This window comes from Carya illinoinensis, chromosome 13 (assembly GCF_018687715.1).
Source record: "Carya illinoinensis cultivar Pawnee chromosome 13, C.illinoinensisPawnee_v1, whole genome shotgun sequence".
NCBI classification, from domain to species: Eukaryota; Viridiplantae; Streptophyta; class Magnoliopsida; order Fagales; family Juglandaceae; genus Carya; species Carya illinoinensis.
In genome coordinates this window covers 34,131,367-34,151,711 of record NC_056764.1, presented here as the reverse complement: position 1 = coordinate 34,151,711, position 20,345 = coordinate 34,131,367, and the positions used below count along the sequence as shown (strand labels likewise).

Here is a 20,345-nt window from a genome sequence, read left to right as displayed (position 1 = left end):
CACTCAGTCATCCTTCCCCCCCTTCATTCTTTCTTTCTCTCTCCTTGACAAGCAAACCTTCGAGGAGCAAGACCACCACCAGAGCTCTGTAAGTCACACTTCTCCTATCTCTCTCTCTCTCTCTGAGCTAGGCTTTTAGATCTCCACCGTAAGTGACCCTTCCTCCTCCATGAAACCCACCAAACGGTAGCCCTCCCTCCCTTGACTCATGAGCAAGAAGCTCAACGTATTCGACAATGAAATTTTTGCTGGCATGGTAAATGTGATCCAAAACCCTTGATGTTTCTCTCATGATTTTATAGAGATTATGAAGGATGTTGATCAAAGAAGGTATTAAATGCAAACCCTTTGCTTGTAGATGTTAGGCGCTTGTGGTACGGGACATACAATTACAACTGAAGTAGAAATGAGAAAGAATAAAAGAAATAATAAAGAACTCCAATTATAGAAGAATTTCACTTATAACAAAAGGATTACAAGAATTTCTCTCTTGAATAAGGAGAGCATAATTGACAATACCCTCTCTTATAAAATGAGAAAACTCACTCTTTCTTATAAAATGAGAGACAATATATAGGAGAAACCTCACTATTTTTCTCTCTAAAACTCTCTCTCTTTCTCTAAAATTTTCTTTCAAAATGGGATAGGTTTCTAAAAGCAAAAACATGTATTTATAGGAGTTAAGGGAGGTGGAAGATGGCGAAAGTAAATGTGAACGTAAGCTTGATGTAGGTTGTCAACTAGCCACCATTTTTTACCCATAAAGAAGATAGCGGAAGCAAGTGGAAAATGGCGGAAGCAAGTGGAAGATGACGAAAGCAAATGTGAATGCAAGCTCAACTAGCCACCATTTTTGACCCATAAAAGTCCATAAAAGTGGCTTTACCGCTACATATCTCCCACTTAAAGTCACTTTTATAATCCTTCTATCTTTTCTACACTTTCCATTTCTATGCCGCTTACATATCTGCTAGGCCTAAGGAGGATCGACACCAGATAAACTTGTCATTATTAATTGGCTTTGTTAATATATCTTCTAGGTTGTCTTTTGTATGAATTTTTTGTATATCCACACTTCCTTCTTCCACCTTCTCTCGAACGAAGTGATACTGAACTCGTATATGCTTTGTCCTTGAATAAAATGCTGGATTCTTTGCCAAATGCAAAGCGCTCTGACTATCACAAAATAAATCAACCTTCTCTTATACGTGTTCGAGCTCTTCCAGTAGCATTTGCAACCATATTGCCTCTTTGCTAGCTTGTGTAGCTGCAACATATTTTGCCTCTGTTGTAGAAGTAGCCACGATAGACTGCAATTTTGAAACCCAGCTTACAGCTCCTCCAGCAAGAGTAAACACATAACCTGAGGTGGACTTGCTCTTGTCAAGATCACCTGCATAATCTGAATCAACATAGCCTCTGACAGTAAAGTTTGATCCTTCATAACATAATGCGACATTTGAGGTATCCTTGACATATCTCAGGATCCTCTTTACAGCACTCCAATGCTCTTTACCAGGATTCGCCATGTATCGACTAACCACTCCCACTGACTGTGCAATGTCTGGTCTTGTACAAACCATAGCGAACATTAAGCTACCCACTACTGATGCATACGGTACTCGAGACATTTCCATCCTCTCTGCTTCATTGCTAAGACTCATACTTGAGGATAACTTGAAATTAATAGAAAGAGGGGTAGAAATTGGCTTACAATCTTGCATGTTGAAGCGTCGCAAGATTTTCTTCAAATAATTTTTCTGAGAAAGCCATATCTTCCTATTATTTCTGTCTCAGTAAATTTGCATCCCTAGAATCTTGTTTGCTGGTCCCAAGTCCTTCATTTCAAACTCCCTAGCCAACTGTGCCTTTAAGTCTGTAATACGATCTTTGTTGGGGCCTGCTACCAACATGTCGTCAACATACAACAACAGAATAATGAAATTACCATCACCAAATCTCTTGTAGTAAACACAAGGATCTGAACTATGTCTGTTGTATCCAAGGCTCATGATAAAGTAATCAAATCTCTTATACCAACATCTCGGCGCCTGTTTGAGACCGTATAGAGATTTGTTCAACCTGCAAACTAAGTTCTCTTTTTCTTTTTCTTCAAAACCTTCTGGTTGGAGCATGTAAATTTCTTTTTCAATTTCTCCATGAAGAAATGCAGTTTTCACGTCCAGTTGTTCTAAGTACAAGTCAAATGTAGCACACCCGCAAGGACTGCTTGAACCGTTGAGAGTGGAACAACAGGAGAGAATATTCCGTTGAAGTCTATACCTTCTTTCTGAGCGAATTCTTTCACCACCAATCTAGCACGATACCGCTCCACTTGATCATTGCCATTTCGTTTGATCTTGTAAACCCATTTGTTTCCGATGGCCTTTCTTCCTTGTGGTAGTGGTACAAGATCCCATGTTTTGTTTTTATAGAGAGTTTCAATTTCTTCTTGCATTGCAACCATCCACAGAGAAGCTTCTTTACTATTTGTAGTCTCATGGAAATTTGACGGTTCTCCATCTTCTGTTAGTAAACAGTATGCGACATTTCCCTCCATGATGTACTTTGAGTGCCAAGTTGGTTTTCTTCTCTCCCGAGTTGACCGTCGAACTTGTGGAATTGTACACTCAGCTTGTTCTTGTTCTTCGTGCTCTGATATTGCTTCAGAAGAATCTGAAACTTCTAATTCTTGTCTTTCTTCAACTTGAACTGCAGTAGTCTCTGGTTTCTCTTTTGAAGCGTTATCATTTTCTTTTTCTTTTACCTTATCTTCTACAAATACAACATTCCTGCTGATTAGCACCTTGCGGGCAGTGGGATCTCACAAGCGATACCCCTTGACTCCATCAGCATACCCTAAGAAAATACATTTTCTAGATTTTGGATCTAGCTTTGATGTTTCTTTGGCGTTGTACATAACATAAACTGGACTTCCAAATGTATGTAAGTGAGAATAATCAGCTGGCTTATCAGTCCACATCTCCATCAGCGTTTTCAGATCAATTGCGGTTGATGGTGACCAATTGATCACATAACAGGCAGTCTTGACTGCTTCTGCCCAAAATGACTTGGCCATTCCCGCAGTTCTCAACATCGCTCTTGTTCGTTCTAACAAGATTCTGTTCATCCGCTCTGCTACTCCATTTTGTTGTGGAGTGTATGCCACCGTGAGCTACCTTTTGATACCTTTTTGTTGACAGAAGCTATCAAATTCAATACCAGTATATTCTCCTCCATTGTCTGTCCTTAAACACTTGATCTTCTTTTCAGATTCAAGCTCAACCCACGCTTTGAATATTTTGAAAACTGGAAATACATCTGCTTTATTTTTTATTAGATACACCCAACATCTCCTGGAGTAATCGTCAATAAATGACACAAAGTATTTTGCTCCTCCTAGGGACAAAACTGGTGCTTGCCAAACATCAGAATGGATTAGTTCTAAGATAGCTTTACTTCTAGCAGAGGAACTACTGAATTTCAATCTGTGCTGCTTACTAGTAACACAATGCTCATAAAAGGGTAATGAAACCTTTTTGAGCCCTGGAAGAAGCTTTTGTTCAGCAAGAATCTTCAAACCTTGTTCTGACATGTGGCCAAGCTTACGGTGCCACATCATTGTTAATTCTTCTGCCGAACTTGCCAACGCAGTGGATGCTTCTCCTTCTTGTTGTGTTTCTCCTTTAAGCATGTACAAATTTGCAGCTATCTTTTCCGCTTTCATCATTACAAGCGCTCCTTTAACTATTTTCATAATCTCATCTTGAATATGGGTTTTACACCCACTATTATCTAATTGTCCTAAAGACAATAGATTTTTCTTCAGGCCTTTCACATGTTGTACCTCCTGAATGGTGCGAACTGTACCGTCACACATCTTCAATTTGATGGTACCAATACCAGCAATCTCCAAGGCATGATCGTCTCCCATGAACACAGATCCTCCTGAGATAGGTTCATATTGATAGAACCATTCTCTCCGGGGAGTCATATGCCATGTTGCTCCTGAGTCAATAAGCCAGACATCAGCAAATCTTCTTCTACCTTTAGTAACTGTTGTTGTCTCACTGTATAAAATTTCACCATCATCTGAGGTGCTTGCTACACAACCCTGAGCTTTTGACAACTCAGGGCCTTTTCCTTTGGCTTCTTCGTTCTTCTTGAGATGCCAACACTCCCTTTTGTAGTGCCTTTTCTTGCCACAGTGATGACACTTGACATTCTTCTTACTTCTGGATTTTGATCTACTCTGATTTTGACTCCCACTGGGGCCACGTTCCGTTGATCTCCCTCTCGTCATTACCAAAGCTTCGGCTTGCTGTGAACCTCCTGGTCTATCTTCTTTGCTTTTGCGCCGACTTTCTTCTTCAAGAACTGCAGCTGCAATATCATCGAAGACTAGAACTTCAATGTTGTTGGTTAAGTTGATGATGAGTTGATCATACGAATCAGGTAGACTTTGAAGTAGAATTTCAGCACGTTCACCCGTCTCTATGTTATGCCCCATTGCTGTGAGCTGTGAAAATAAAGTGTTAAGGGTGTTGATGTGGTCTGTCACCATAGTTGACTCCATCATCCGAAGGGTGTAGAGTTTTCTTCTCAAGAAAATTTTATTGTGTAGTGATTTGGCCTCGTACAATTTTGTCAGAATATCTCATATCTTTTTTGCTGTCTTTTTCTCCGCCACACTTGACAATACTCCATCAGCTAGTGCTAGGTGCAGATTAGCAATAGCATTGCCATCCATCTTGTTCCACTTGCCGTCGTCAGTGATCTCATCGGGCCTATCTCCAATTGCCGTCAAGCAATTATCTTTCCTTAAAATTGCTTTTATTCTCATTTTTCATAATGAAAAATTACTCCCATTGAACTTATCTATTTCGTACTTCGACGCCATTATTGAATATGCCTCCTTTCCACTAACTGGATCTAACTGTAGCACGAAAACCGGCTATAAACCTGATGCTCTGATACCACTATTAGGCGCTTGTGGTACGGGACATACAATTACAACTGAAGTAGAAATGAGAAAGAATAAAAGAAATAATAAGGAACTCCAATTGTAGAAGAATTTCACTTATAGTAAAAGGATTACAAGAATTTCTCTCTTGAATAAGGAGAGTACAATTGACAATACCCTCTCTTATAAAAGGAAAAAACTCACTCTTTCTTATAAAAGGAGAGACAATATATAGGAGAAACCTCACTATTTTTCTCTCTAAAACTCTCTCTCTTTCTCTAAATTTTTCTTTCAAAATGGGATAGGTTTCTAAAAGCAAAAACATGTATTTATAGGAGTTAAAGGAGGTGGAAGATGGAGGAAGCAAATGTGAACGCAAGCTTGATGTAGGTTGTCAACTAGCCACCATTTTTAACCCATAAAGAAGATAGTGGAAGATGGCGGAAGCAAGTGGAAGATAACGGAAGTAAATGTGAATGCAAGCTCAACTAGCCACCATTTTTTACCCATAAAAGTCCATAAAAGTGGCTTTACCGCTACAGTAGATACATCTAAATCATCATTTTCGTTTCCTTCCAAAAAATATAATTATGAATTATCCACAAACAAAACAACCCATATCCAATTAGAAAAGAGTATGATTATTGTACCTTCAAACACGAGAAAAATTATACTAATAGCATCTCAAAGTGATGAAGTCAACGTACTTCAATGAATTCAAAAAATCCAAAGACAGGAAAAAAAAATCAAAATTATAATCACTAGGCTATTGCTGGTTTTTCCTTCTTTATTTTTTGCCAAGAGACAATTTATTTCAAGGAAATCAGCTCCAGGACTTTAAGTTTTATCCACCTACTAGGTCTATTTTGCTTGTATATACTCGGGCTATGCCTATCGGTCTGATCTGTACCTCCTCCATTAGGACCAGAGGTCTACGGCATGCGGCGGAGTGCATTTGAAGGTGGACAATCTGGGTTGATGGTTCTAATGGAGAAAAGAATATACGGGTGGGTGTCAAGTCCTTGCCTTTCGATTTGGTGTGATGCAGTCCAAAATGTGAATGTGTGTTTAGGTGATGTATCAACTCCATATTGGCCTACTGTAAACTCATATTATCGGATATACTGTTCCGAAGAGGAAGTGAAATAAGAAAGAGTTTTGCTATTCATAAGTCCCATATATCACATACTTCACTTTTTTATTTTTTTTAATTTATTCTTTTTAAATTAATTTAATTTTTCAATAAGAAGAATTTTGCTACTCATAAGCTCCATACACCACACACTTCCCCTTTTTTATTTTTTAAATTCTTTTTTGGATTTTATTTTTAAATAGCAATAAAATGATTTGAGTTAAGTTGCTTTTATTGAGTTTTGAGATATGAGAGAGAAAAAGTTGAATAAAAATATTATAAAATTAAAATATTATTATAATATAAATTTTTAACATAATTTTTGTTTTGAGATTTGAAAAAATTAAATTGTATTTTTATATTTTGTTTGTAACTTTAAAAAAATTATAATGATTAGGTAATGATGAGATGAATAAATTAAATATTTAAAATTAAAATGTGTTGTCTTGGAGTAATGTTTGGAAAAAAAAATTTATAAAAAATTTGAGATAAGATGAGATGAGATGTGTTTCCAAACAATTCCTACAATTATTATAAAGTTAACAAATTATTTGAATATAAATTTTTAATACAATTTTTATTTTAAAATTTAAAAAGTTGTATTATTTTTATGTTTTATTTTAAAATTTATAAAAATTATAATAATTAGATTAAAAAGATCAAAATTTTATAATTAAAAAATATTTTCTATTTAACTAACGTTTAAAAAAAAATTATGAAAATTCCTCGTCCAATCTCAAATGTAACCTTTGGCTTTGTTATTATCAAATTGTTTCATCTCATTTAATTATTATAAATTTTTTTATAAAATATAATAAATAATTTAACTTTTTTAAATTTTAAAATAAAATTAATATTACAAAAATTATATAATAATAATATTTTATTTAAGTTTTGACAGTAGAAACACATGCCCTTCAAATAACCACAGGCACTCGAGCACAGCCGTCAAGTCCATTTTTAGCGCTATCTTGGTCGCTTCGCATAACCAAACCTCTCGCTTCGCTTAGCCCAAGGACTCGTCCGCCACGCCAAGCCCTTGCCGATTCGCTCTTTTTCAGGTCTCTCTCTTTCTCTCTGTTCGTGTATACATACGTATATATATATGCGCGAAATAGTTATGGTTTAGGGTTCTATTTTGCACCTTGATTTTTCAAGTTTGTTTCATGTCCCTCACAGTGAACTTATGAATTTTTTGGTTAATTCTCTGTTGCCTTTTATTTTCCAGTTTCGTCAAAAATTTGAAATTGGTCAAAGGGGAAACTATTCTCTATAAATGAGGAGGAGGAGTTATACCCCATCACCACCTAGGGGTTATGGCGGGAGAGGACGGAGTCCGAGCCCCAGGGGTCGCTATGGCGGTCGTGGTAGGGATGCTCCTACTAGCCTTCTTGTTCGTAACCTTCGCCACGATTGTAGGTTTGTTTCCATTAACTATTATCTCGACCTTACTAAGTAGTTCTCTTGTATAATTTAATTACTATGTTATCATTCCTTTTGAAGTTTAAGATGATACGTTCAGTTTCCCGCTCTGTTAATTTTCTGTGATAGCTTTTTATTATTTGCATTTAGAAAGATAGTGAACCAGTTGAGGAATGAGAATGGGATTTAATTGTAGAATAGTAATATCTTTTTTATGGGTAATGTAGAATGGCAATAAGCCAGTATGGGAATGGCTACGTAGTGATGATTTTTCTTGTGTATGATCTTGTGACGTGGTAAGTGAGTAAATATGTGTAAGCCCAGTGGAACATGATTGTTCTAGGTGGGGCGGGCCACCCACTTTCAAATGGTGTTGGTCCTATGGATAGTGAATGGATTCGCTTCTGGAACTGTATGAGTACACAAGGTGGAGCACGGCCCACTTAAATTGGCATAGGTTGGTTGCTATTGTTGCAGTGTGGTTAAATGCATTGCATGCCTTATCATTTATGAAGAAACAAGATCATTGGCTTATTATTTATATATCTACTGTCTTCATCGTTGTGTTGTAAGATGCCGCACCATTTCATTATAAGCATGTAATTACTTATCAAAAAAATTATAAGCATGTAAAGCCTATTCCTCGGTAATGTTTTATGGTTTTTTTTTTTTTTATAAGCATATTTCTTAGAAGATGGGGGGTTGCTACGAAGTCTTGCTAAGACACTTTTTTGAGTGTTGGAGGTTACACATTAGATATTCTCTTAATGAAATGGGACAGTAGTTGAAGCTTGTATTTATTATATTATCCCAGAATCAAATGTGGTTGTGATGTTGTGATTGCGCATGTCTGCAACTGTTTATGACCAAAAGGATTTTTTGTATATCCAAAAATCTTATGATTTTTTACGTGCTTTTATGCAGGCCAGAGGACCTTCGGAGACCATTTGGGCAGTTTGGTCATCTTAAGGACATTTACTTGCCGAAGGATTATTATACTGGGTGAGCATATGTGAACTAGTTGTAGGAGTTGAGGTGTCCTTGTAACGTTAGATTTTCATAAGTTCTCATGGAATTTTGAAGCTAATTTTTTCCCTTGTTTGATGAAGTCAATGGGATGTTTACTAGCATTTTACTTATCTTATTAATTTTGGAAAAAAATGTTTTTTTTTTTTGATAAGTAAACGGTAAGTTTTGGAAAAAAATGTTAGTGGAATCATTGAACTTTTTCTTGGTTATTTGTTTTCAGGAACTTCTATGGTAAAAAAAACTCTCTCTGTATCTGTCTCTCTCTTTAATTATAGTAATGTTCTGTCTGCAGTTTCATTCCCAATCTTGGCCGAAGAGAGTTATAGATATAGAAATAATTTCTCAAATTTCTATCCCTATCAAATGCTATATGTTTGGATAGAATAGAATATCTTAAAATTTATTTTGCGAAAGGTGGGCCACCATGCTAGGTTCCTTCTTTTAAGCTTTGTTGTTATGGGCGTTTTTCTCTTGTTCTACTCTTTTCTTATCTCCAGTTGAGTGTGTTAATTGAAGTTCTTGAGATTTAACAGTGAAACTAAAGTTACGAAGACAACAATCAAGTAATTAGAGTTCTTTTGAAGATGATATTAATGGTAGTGAAGATTGGAAGGAAGTTGGGTTTGAACTCATTGTTGAAGATGTCTCAAGTCTTGTAGAATTTCAAGTCATCTTAAAACTGACACTTGCGAGGTCAGCAGCCAAGTGCTTGCTTTTTTGTCATGACCATATACTGGCCATTATTTTGGACAATTTCATCAGTAAGATTTATGGTGCGCAAAGTACCTCTCAAAGTTTTGCCTTTCAGAATAGGTCATGTTTTGATACTGTTCTCTTTCCCGTTGTCTTTTGTCCATTTATTTTTCCAGGGAACCCCGTGGTTTTGGTTTTGTGCAATATGTAGATCCTGCTGATGCTGCTGATGCTAAATATCATATGGATGGTCAGATTCTTCTTGGTCGGGAGTTGACTGTTGTCTATGCTGAGGAGAACAGGAAGAAACCAGCTGATATGAGGGTAAGGGAGGGAGGGAGGTAAGTTTCCCATTTCTGTTGGGATTTTTTATTTTTTGTAAATGATATATGGTTATAATATATTTTTCTGGTGAGTTTTTATAAAAACAAACTCGACTTTATAGTTGTTGAGATTTCACACTCTTGCCATAAAGATTTTTGTTAGAATGTTTGTACAGACAAGCCTTTCCTGAAATGACTGTAATTAAGAGTATGTTAGATCATAGAAGGAATATATGGATACTGTTGACCAAAACTAGGGTCATCTAGGTTATCTTGTTAAAATGAAGTAATTTGGTGCAATTTCTGGAGTTTTGGAAATGAGTATCCCTAAAGCTGTAGTGAGTCTTTTCAGAAACCCAATTGCCGGTGCATGCATTAAAATGGAATGTAGTCAATGGATTTGCTAGCTATGTAATGTGCAGTCTTTATGTGTATTTATGGCATATCTACTGCTGTTAGATTTGGAGGTTTGTCTTAATCTTTGAATACTGAATGATGACTGTTGTTCATGTTGGATGATTTGTCAAAAAGTTGAAATAAATGTAAGTGTCTATATGATTCTTATTATTAAATGCCAGGAAGTGGATTCCTCTGATTTGATGTTCACTTCAAATCTCTATTTTCATCTCTCTTTTTTTTTCAACCATTTATAAGAGTACAAATGTTGCAAAGCTGAGATCTTTTTACACAACCTTTTGACTAGTGGCCAAAGTGGACCCATTTATGTGCTACTTTTTTGTCTTCAAAAATTATGTTACTTATTTTTATTTAAATTTATGTGGTACTTCTTTTCAACTTCTCCCACCATAAATAGCTATCTGGCAGCCAGACCAAAAATAAAGTCCACCTAAAAAAGGAGACGAGCATGAATGTGTGCAGGGCTGATTCTTAGCAAGACTATGGAGGGAGGAAATTGGGTCTCTCACAGGGCTACATGTGATCAGTTTATTTTAAATTTTTTTATTTACTGACTATAAAAGTGAGAAATGCTTGGGTACTACAGATTATTTTAGAATTGAGTTGAAAACTAATGAAGCAAGTTGTCTAGCCATTAATATCTTTACCCTCCTTCGTTGAATTGGACATGCAGAGCGCATAATCAGTGGGTACCACATCATTGTTGGCACTATCATAAATAATCTGAATAGTTTGTAATGGAATAATTATATGAAATTGTGTAGTACACCAAGAACGTTTCTACCAGATAATCCTATCATTTCTTTTAAGTTGCATTTGCAAGTTCACATCTGACATTTTAAATACAGTAGGGCTCGATATCATGATCGAAGACGGTCACCCCCGCGTTATTCTCGCTCACCTAGATACTCTCGATCTCCATCTCCACGCCGTATGAGACCTCGGTCCCGAAGCCATGATTATTCCCCTCCCCCCAAACAAAGGTATGGAATGAAGCAAATCTCTATTTATTTTATTTTATTCCAATAACGTGGCATACATTGAGGTTTCTTATTTTGATGCAGATCTGTTTCACCCCGAGACAGAAGGCCTAGTCGAGAGAGGTCGTATACGCGCTCTCCGCCCTATAATGGCTCAAGGAGCCACAGTCAAAGTCCAGATAGGGGTGCGAACAGGAGCCAGAGCCAAAGGCAAAACCCTAACCATGAAAAATTCTCAGCGCAACCAAATGGAGATAGGTCTCCTAGTCAGTGAGCTACTCTGAAATAGACTACTGTTATGCTAGTTTTTTGTTGGATTTTGTTTATAATTTCCGACCATGTTATGTTGGTAGTTGTACCATTCTCATGAATTTGATCCAGATTCTGGTTCCGTTCGTTGACATTTTCTTTTTCAAAAAAAGTTACATCTGGTGATACATAATGGTCTTAGTTGCTAGATGCTGTGCCATGTTAAAGTTGAAACTTCAATAGAATGGAAGGCATACATTGAGAGATCCATGGATTAACTGCCATGAAAAAAGTAGGTTAATATTGCTGGGATGCTTATTGGCAGATGCAGCTGTACTAACTGTCCCTTGACCCCTTACATCGGAGCAGTTGCTAGGGTCAGTTCACCCTATATCTTATCAAGAAGAGTAAATGATTATCGAGAAGTGAGAGTATTGAAGTTATCGCCAGAATGTGGTTGCAGAGGTTATTGTTTCTGTCATTGTGAGATATTTTAATTCCATTACCAAGATAATGAAAATACACGAGGGAAAATATATAAGGTGTAGGGGGCCGGGGCTCCAACAACCACTTCAAATGGTTGATATAGCGCGATGATTGGCGCCATGAATGTAGAATATGTCAGTACCTCTGCATTGTAGACCTAGATCTCCCACCATCGTCAGGAAAACGCTGGATTAATCATGTTCATGGGTGTCCATCTGTATGTCCTGACCATCTTTTTTCCAAATATTTGATGCAGTGAAGGGAAGGCCTAATGCCTTGCCTGTCCAGCTTTCCAGATTTCTCCTGTTTTGCTTGGATAAGAAAGAAAGCTGAATGTGCCGTGACACTTGAGAGGGACCTATTTTGATGGTAAAGTAAGCACATGATTCCCCCAAACAAGTCTTTTTATGGCCTTGGATGTTGCTTGATACCACTTCTGATAGCAATGGGGATGAGAAAAAAAAATTCTACAAAGAGGAAAGTTGTTGACATTTCTTTCCACCGCAGAAGTGCACTTTTCAACTAAGCAGCATCGAATCAATTCAATATGCCTTTTTCACACACACACACACACACACACACACACACACACACAGACAGTTTGTGGTTGATCCATCTTCCTTTTTAGTCCAAGATTCTCCAACTTCCGCGTTTTGTCGCGTCATTTTGGGCCCCATGTGTTTATTTGAAAAGTTGTATCACCTCAACGTGTTGCTTTTCTGTCCCATTCTTTGCAGCCAAAAAAAAAGGAAAAATATTTTATATTCTTCGGTCCACCTCCACAAACTTCTTCAAAAAAAAGCTTAATAGCGGGAAAGTGATTCGAAGTGTAATGTGAGGTATTTTTGTGCATTACATCCACGTCTGTATACTGTCATCCATCCTAATACATCTTCATAAAATAAGTTCATACAAATTGTTATCACATCTTACTTCAGATGTCTCTCAATTATGAGTAATATTATATACAATCGTAAAGTGTATAAATATCGTGTAATCGCTTTAAAAAATAGAGAGATTTATTATTAAAAAGTTAATTTTTTTTATATAAATTTTATATTTATTCAATTATATTTTTAAATAATTACGTGGCGCACTAACTTTGAAACCATATATCACTTTGGATGCACAAAATAGTCCGCAAGCTCATCGAACTGGTCGAAACGAGACTGTCTAAAACCAATGAATCATGGACGGGCTTGTAAACTTGTCCAACTGGCCGAGACTGTCTAATGGATCACGGACGGGCTCGTAATCTCATGGTGCAAGCTACAGTTTCGTAACTTAAGTCTTAAGAAACTGAAAGCTCACCAGTCGCTTACAATTCTAGGATGGGAGAAACCAAATCGATGGACCTATCACAAACGACATTGTATAAAGGGGTCCCTATATCTATTAATTATTTTGTCCACCATTTTTTTTTGTTCTGTACGAAGGTAATCATGAATGTATTAAGATTTTTATAGAACTTATTTCATATATATATATATATATATATATCTATATTTCTGTCAGTGATTTTATCTTAATAAGTAGGATTGACATTATTTATTAATTATTAGAACCCACTTCAAAAACCTATAGATAATAATCTACCAATATACCATTGTATAAAACTTTGTTCCTATGAAGTGTTAAAAAATCTTATCATATTTTTATCAACAAAAATTTTATGTCTAATTATTTTTGTAGACTCTTTTATTTATTCTATTAATGTGATTGATTTTATTATTTTTTTATATATAACAAATGCTTCTAATCATATTAATAAAATATATAAAAAGTATACAGAAGTGACTATACGTAATACAATATTTTTATTAAAAGAAAACAAGTGTTTTAAAAGCACTCCTCTACAATGCTTGCAGAGTATTCGATCAATTTTGAAGATGACTTTCTATTCATCTTCTAATTGCCAACCTATCAAAAACCGTTCCCACGAGGCCTGGACTTTTCAGCTCCTCTCTTTCGTTTTCAAGCTCACAAAAGACATTTGGAGGGAAAATCCATATTTTCTTGTCTCTTTAATGGCTCTTATATATCATATTAATGAAAAGATTAAAATATAATTAACAGCGTAAATTATCGATAATCCCGATATTTCATTTAAGATAAGAGAATCTATCTATACTTCTTTAATTTTAACTAATTATATAACTTTCCAGCAAAAAACAGGTAGAAAAGAACAGTCAAACAAACAAGTAGTACGCTGTCTGGATACTGGATCTCCGATGGATGTATCACTCACTCGCTCAGTCTAAGATAGAAGCTGACATTACAGGTTTCTTCATATCTATAAGCCTCGGTTTTATATTGGGTCGGCTTTGTAACCTTATATTAGTATTGTAGTGCGTGTACTCTATTTGATGATTATATGATTGGGTTTGGTGGGGTAAAGTTTTGTAAAGATTTTTGCTTTCAGACGAGGGTTTGTAATGTATAGTTTGTTTTTGTGCTGTTCTGGCTTCCACAATAAATGTGAGGAATAGGTCTTTTTACTGTGGGGCGCTGAAAATATTTCAAGGTTCTTTCTTTAGATTCTCCTTGTTTGAGCAGTTGGTTTTGTGTCTCGAGTGTGTAAGTAACTATGTCGGGTTTTTGTGGGGTTTTGTTCTGTTAGTTCTTTGGAAGCGGCCTGGAGTATAGATATCTCAATCCCGTCAGCTGGGCAAGTTGGATCAGGTATGCTCTTTCATTGTTTACTCTTGATTTTTCATCTGGGTTCATTTTTTCTTCTTCATTTTTGGTTATTTGATCTGGCTTCACGGTGCCCTTCAACCTGATTTTTTCACGGGCCGGTGTGTGCTTGTTAAAATCTTTAGTCAACCTCCACCGTGGATGGAACTGACATAGAACTAACCATCGCTCCAGTGTGGAAGCCTCCATTTACAACGGCATTAAAAAATTTTCCTATCAAGTCTGGTATCACTTATTAAGGATTCTGGGTCTATAACAGTTAGTATTTATACATTTGGGAGTCAGTTTGTGAGGGTTCGGTATAAGATGATGCTGGTTCATTTTCTAAACGCAAAAGGTAAAGTTTGAGTTTAGGCGAAACAATGTTATATAAACTGCTTGCTACAGTTACTATTACTCGATTGGGGACTTGATCACGAATATTTTCAACGTTTTAAGAATGACTTGTACCGATATTATTGAATTAAGTATGCTCTGACTTGGGTTATGAGTTTGGCTGAGCTCCAAGGTCCTGTATTTAGCTTGAAGCTCATTTCCTGCTTTTTTTTTTTCCTTCGTTTGACATGGAGATTTTAGCCGAGGGCAGGTTAGTGCCTCTTAACATTTGAATGTAGATAGCATGATGAATTGTTAAAGAGATACCCCTAATACCTTTTACATTAAAATTGGCTAAAAAATCGACATCTCTGCACATTAAGCTAGCACGAGTACTGTTTCCCTAAGTGCATAGTGCTAGAAAGGGCATGATTGTGATTGGAGACTGAGATTGATCTATGCCTATGGTCTTGGTCGATGTCAGGTAAAAAGATATATGGACCTGATCAGGCATATTAGGATTTGTGTTGCTCTATTTCTTTTCGCTTTTTTTTTTTTGGATTGATTTACTTTTTCAGCCTATTTGCACCCCTGGGTAACTGCGGTACCCCTCTTGATGGATAGCTGATATGTGCACATTTGATACATGTGCTTAACCATATAAAATTAAGAGCAAAAATGACATAAGCACTTGACTGTATAATAGTTGTTGGCTTGATATGTTATGTGATTGTTTATTGGATCTTGTGGGTAAGTTCTATTTAAAGCTTTATGGAGGTTCTATTTTTTGCTTGTTTAAAAGACATACATTAACCGCCAATAATCCTGTTTGTACATTCTAAAGGCCATTACAATCAAAGTTTTTAAAATTTCTTATCCCTATATTATCCTTATGGTGTCAGTTTTTTATGAAGTTCGTTGGCTATTATGAATCTATGATATGATTGCATATGACATTGGCTTGCTAGTTTTGGCAGTTTCTGGTTCATCTAATTGCAAAAGGCTCAGGAGTGGAGATCTAGGTTGAATTTTGTTTCTTGGACCGGATGGTGCCCGAAAAATGGGTTCAGAGTCTGTTTTTACTCATTGTTGGCATTTTTACCCATGCATCAGGTAATTTGAGCCAGTTCTGGTCTCTTTTGCCACACTCGTTTTCATGTTCAAGGTCAAATGTGTCAATTAAACCATGCTCATAATTCAACCTAAAGCGCAATCTGGATTTTGAATTGGGATCTTGTCTTTCTGGTAAGAATTATACATATCAACAGTTCAGATGGCTATCATCGAGGAACAAAATGATTTATTGTCACCTGGTTTGTCTATTTTCTTGATCTTTGATCATGCAAAATACCTTTCCCATTGCAATTCTTATGAATATAGTGCGTATTTTGTAAGTTATGATTGTAATCTATGATTAAAAAAGCAAAAAAAAAAAAAAAAAATTGTTCATTTGATAATTCAGAATGGAGTAGTTAAACCTACGAGACAAAAGTATTCTTGACTAATGCTTCAGGTAAAGGCTCAAAAGGTATGACCTTTGGCTGTTGGAAGGTGGTCATAATAATTTTACATTTTATTGTTTAATTTAGCAAGTGCAGTAGTTGCAGAAGTAGAGGCATCTCAAAAAGGCTAGCAAAATTGTCAGATGTAAAAATAATATCTTTAATTGGTTCTTCACACTTAGGGGCAGGGGCCATTCAGATCTAAGTTTAATATGCTATCATATTATTGTCTTTCTCGCTGATTGTTGGTTATCACTGAATCATGACTGTGAACCTATAGGTGCATTCGTGGGGATAAACATTGGTACTGATGTTTCCAATCTGCCGCCAACCTCAGATCTTGTTGCGATTCTCAAGGCCCATCAAATTACTCACGTGCGCCTTTATGATGCTGATTCTCATATTCTGAAAGCCCTTTCTGCCAGTGGGATTGAAGTAATGGTTGGTGTCTTAAATGAGGAAATTTTAAGCATTGGAGAATCTGCCTCAGCAGCAGCTACCTGGATTAATAAAAATGTTGCAGCTTATTTGCCTTCAACCAATATTACGGCAATTGCCGTTGGCAGTGAGGTTCTTACCTCAATCCCAAATGCAGCCCCCGTCTTAGTTTCTGCCATGAATTACCTTCATAAAGCACTAGTCGCTGCAAACCTAAATTTTCAGGTCAAAGTTTCCACTCCCCAGTCCATGGATATAATCCCTAGATCTTTCCCTCCCTCCACCGCCACCTTCAATTCTTCATGGAACTCTACTATTTACCAACTCCTTCAGTTTTTAAAAAACACTAATTCCTATTACATGTTAAATGCCTATCCCTATTATGGATACACAAAAGGGGATGGGATTTTCCCAATTGATTATGCTCTTTTCCGACCACTTTCCTCAGTCAAGCAGATTGTTGACCCAAACACCCTTTTCCACTATGACAGCATGTTTGACGCCATGGTGGATGCTACCTATTATTCTATAGAAGCTTTTAATTTTTCTGGAATCCCTATTGTTGTGACAGAGACCGGCTGGCCATGGTTTGGGGGAGCAGATGAACCCGATGCCACTGTGGCAAATGCTGAGACCTTTATTAATAATCTGATCAAGCGAGTTCTAAATAATTCAGGTCCCCCAAGTCAGCCAAGGATGCCCATTAACAGTTACATTTATGAGTTATTCAATGAAGATAAGAGGCCTGGGCCAGCATCAGAGGAAACCTGGGGTGTTCTTTTCGCGAATGGTTCTGCTGTTTATCCATTGCAGCTGAGTACTTCTGACCGGATTACGGAAAATTCTTCTGTGGTTTTCTGTGTGGTAAAACCTGGTGCAGATTCTGATAAGTTGCAAGATGGCCTAAACTGGGCTTGTGGGCCTGGTCAAGCTAACTGCACTGCTATTCAATCAGGGCAGACATGCTATTACCCTGATACTATTGAAAATCATGCTTCTTATGCTTACAATGATTATTATCAAAAGATGCGTAGTGTTGGTGGAACATGTGACTTTAGTGGTACAGCTATGACCACCACTAATGATCCAAGTACGTCCTTCTAACTTTTCTCCTTGTTATCTCTTGAGCTCATTGCATGCGTTTAGTTCTTTTTTTAAAATAAGTTTTGCAAGGCATGTAACTGACAATTCGTTTTCATCTGACTTTAATACAGAGTCAATTAGGATTGCAACTTAAGTTGACTCATAGTTGACAACCCTCCTGTTTCCTACATCATGTTGCCCTTTAATGAAATGGAAGGTCATGGTTCTGAGAAATATTTAGGAAAGTTAATGCTTTATAGAAATTCATTCCTAACTAGTAGATGCTCATATGTGAAACATAGTATAGCACATAGAAGACAGAAGTGCAATCCTGATACTACTCAAGTCAATCAAAAACAGTTTCTTTCGTTGATTTTTCAATTCTCAGTGAGTTCTTGTGCCCTTAATACATGTTATCGCATATCATTTAAGTTGCTGCGATTCTGTCATAATTTAGTCAATGTGGTTGAGAAAGCATTTATGCATGTATCTAGGAACTCATTTCGATCCTGTTGCTGTATTGAAGTAAACTGTGTCTACCATTATATAATGTAAAGGTTTTAATGACGCCTGTCAGCTTGAAGGTTATGTCTATCGGTGGCAATACGTACAAACTTGGATACTAGACTCCTTGGGGGCTTTGCTGCCTCTTCCATCTTCTGTCCCCCTTCCCCATGCTTGCTTTCTCTTCATTTTTTTAATGTCAGCCTTACATTTTTAAATCCATTGTCAATTCTTCTACCATCACTTCATAGAAGAAACTGTACTCCTTCCATCTTCTGTTTCTTACATTATATTTTATTTGCGAGTCTTTGTTGATGGGGATCATCATGCAGGTTCTGGATCATGTCACTTTGCAGGAAGGTGAGAATCTGTATTATTCACCCCAGAAGAAAACTAATTTAATATTTTTGTTATTGGCTCTAATATGTAATATTCTGAAACAGTTCTAATTCGAATACAAGTACTGGGGGACTTTCACCACCGGTAGCATTTGGACCGACAAACCCACTTGATGGGAGCTCGAGTTCAATGCACAGTCTCAGGCTTCAACATCTGATTTCTGCCGCATTTTTTGCTCTAGTTTTGCTTTGACTTGGAGATCCTCCCAGTTATCAGCCATCTCGAGTGTTAAAGCAGCACTGTAGGGATTGTAATGTAATGAAGTCAGAGGAAATGCAGTGTCAATGAAATGGTTGAATTCTTCTGTGCATCAGTCAACATCGTTTTTCCTCTTCTTCTTTTTATTTTTTATTTTTAGGTCTCTAAGTTTTTCCTTTTTTCGCCCCCCTTTGTTTCTTATCTGGCGGGGTGGCTTCTGCCATCTGGGTTCATTGTAACTTACACTTCTTAGGTAGCGGTGACCAGAAATTTTTGGACGATGTAAGTGCACCTCGATTTTGTTCCTTAACAATGAAATATTGAGAGTAGAAATGTCCTTTTTTTTTATTACTCGGTAATAGTCGATTGTTGATTGATGCAAACATTTGCTTCGGATATTGCAAGAGTAGATGGAAGTCCAAGGATTATAATAAGTTGCCTAAAAGATTATGCATTACTCTTTCGATCTTGCTTTTGAGTGTACCATTTTTTTTCCTTTCTAATTTGATTCATTATGTAAAAGCTAGGGTGTAGCAAGAGGAGGATTGGCCAAAGAGTTTTGCTATACAAGTAAAGTCGCGTATTAATCTGCGTATCAATACTGATTCATTCATACTTAAAATTTAAATTAGTATTGTTTTTAATAAAATTTACTTTTTGATGAATCATATTAAATTAGTATGTAGATTAGTGCATAGTTATGTTTGCAACTATATTATTTTTTTTTTTTTGTCAAATTAATGAGTCATTCGATGGAAGTGACCTGGGAAAACAAACAGAAATGGATTGAAAAGTAGGGGTGTGCATCCGGATCCGGATTCGGGTATCCGGCCATAACCTGATCAGGATTCGGATTTCAAAATCCGGGCGGTTATCCGCCCGGATTGAACCCGAACTCAATTCGTGCGGATAATCGGATTCAATCTGGATATCTGGATTGTAACCGGATATCCGTTTTTTTTTTTTTTTTTTTGGCTTTTAATCCCGGATATCTGGGTTATACCCAAGTTCAATCCGGGTTTTGGGAAAAAAAATCTAAAAAAATCTTTATAACTTAAAAAAAAAATTATATCACTTTTTTTTTTTTTTTTAAATCTGATCTCATATTTAAATTGCCCAGATTTAAAAAAAAAATCAAAACACTTAAAAAAAATTTTCTAAAAAAATTAATCGAAGAAAAAAATAAATAAAAATGCAAACTAGGTAATATTCTTGTTACATCACAATGCAAAATATAAATTTATAAAGAATAAAATAAATAATAATACATCACAATAGCTAATTAAACTAATACAATATTATAACTCTTCACATCTTGAATCTTGAATTTGGGAGAAATTTTGATTTCTTTCACCTTGATCTGATAAATGGATGGCCTGTAATCAACAAATTAAAAAACAAATGGCTTAAGCAAAGAATTAGGCCTGTAATCAACAAATCAACAAATTGGATGGCCTGTAATCTAACCTAATTCTATGTCCCAACTGAGCATTCAGCTAGCCTTATCAGAAAAGT

The 20,345-nt window shown here is 36.3% G+C and overlaps 2 protein-coding genes across 5 annotated transcripts; both read left to right on the top strand.

Moving 5' to 3' along the window:
- The first annotated feature begins 6,997 nt into the window (after positions 1 to 6,997).
- LOC122292397 (serine/arginine-rich SC35-like splicing factor SCL30A) lies at positions 6,998 to 11,396 on the top strand. The gene is made up of 6 exons (XM_043100734.1): positions 6,998 to 7,156; positions 7,324 to 7,514; positions 8,442 to 8,519; positions 9,416 to 9,580; positions 10,828 to 10,962; positions 11,044 to 11,396. Exons 2-6 carry the CDS (start codon positions 7,372 to 7,374, stop codon positions 11,231 to 11,233), a joined length of 711 nt encoding a protein of 236 aa, XP_042956668.1. The 5' UTR covers positions 6,998 to 7,156; positions 7,324 to 7,371; the 3' UTR covers positions 11,234 to 11,396.
- A 2,424-nt stretch (positions 11,397 to 13,820) lies between these two features.
- On the top strand, positions 13,821 to 19,181 carry LOC122292302 (glucan endo-1,3-beta-glucosidase 4-like). 4 transcript variants are annotated; one of them, XM_043100564.1, is made up of 7 exons: positions 13,859 to 13,975; positions 14,184 to 14,218; positions 14,315 to 14,376; positions 15,684 to 15,819; positions 16,489 to 17,736; positions 18,566 to 18,593; positions 18,677 to 19,181. In XM_043100564.1, the coding sequence occupies exons 4-7, from the start codon at positions 15,753 to 15,755 to the stop codon at positions 18,822 to 18,824; spliced, it is 1,491 nt and encodes a 496-aa protein (XP_042956498.1). In that variant the 5' UTR covers positions 13,859 to 13,975; positions 14,184 to 14,218; positions 14,315 to 14,376; positions 15,684 to 15,752; the 3' UTR covers positions 18,825 to 19,181. The 4 variants fall into 4 exon arrangements, with proteins under 4 accessions (XP_042956497.1, XP_042956499.1, XP_042956498.1 ...); XM_043100566.1 differs by having other exon boundaries at positions 15,675 to 15,819; XM_043100563.1 differs by lacking the exon at positions 14,184 to 14,218 and having other exon boundaries at positions 13,821 to 13,975.
- Positions 19,182 to 20,345: the final 1,164 nt, after the last annotated feature.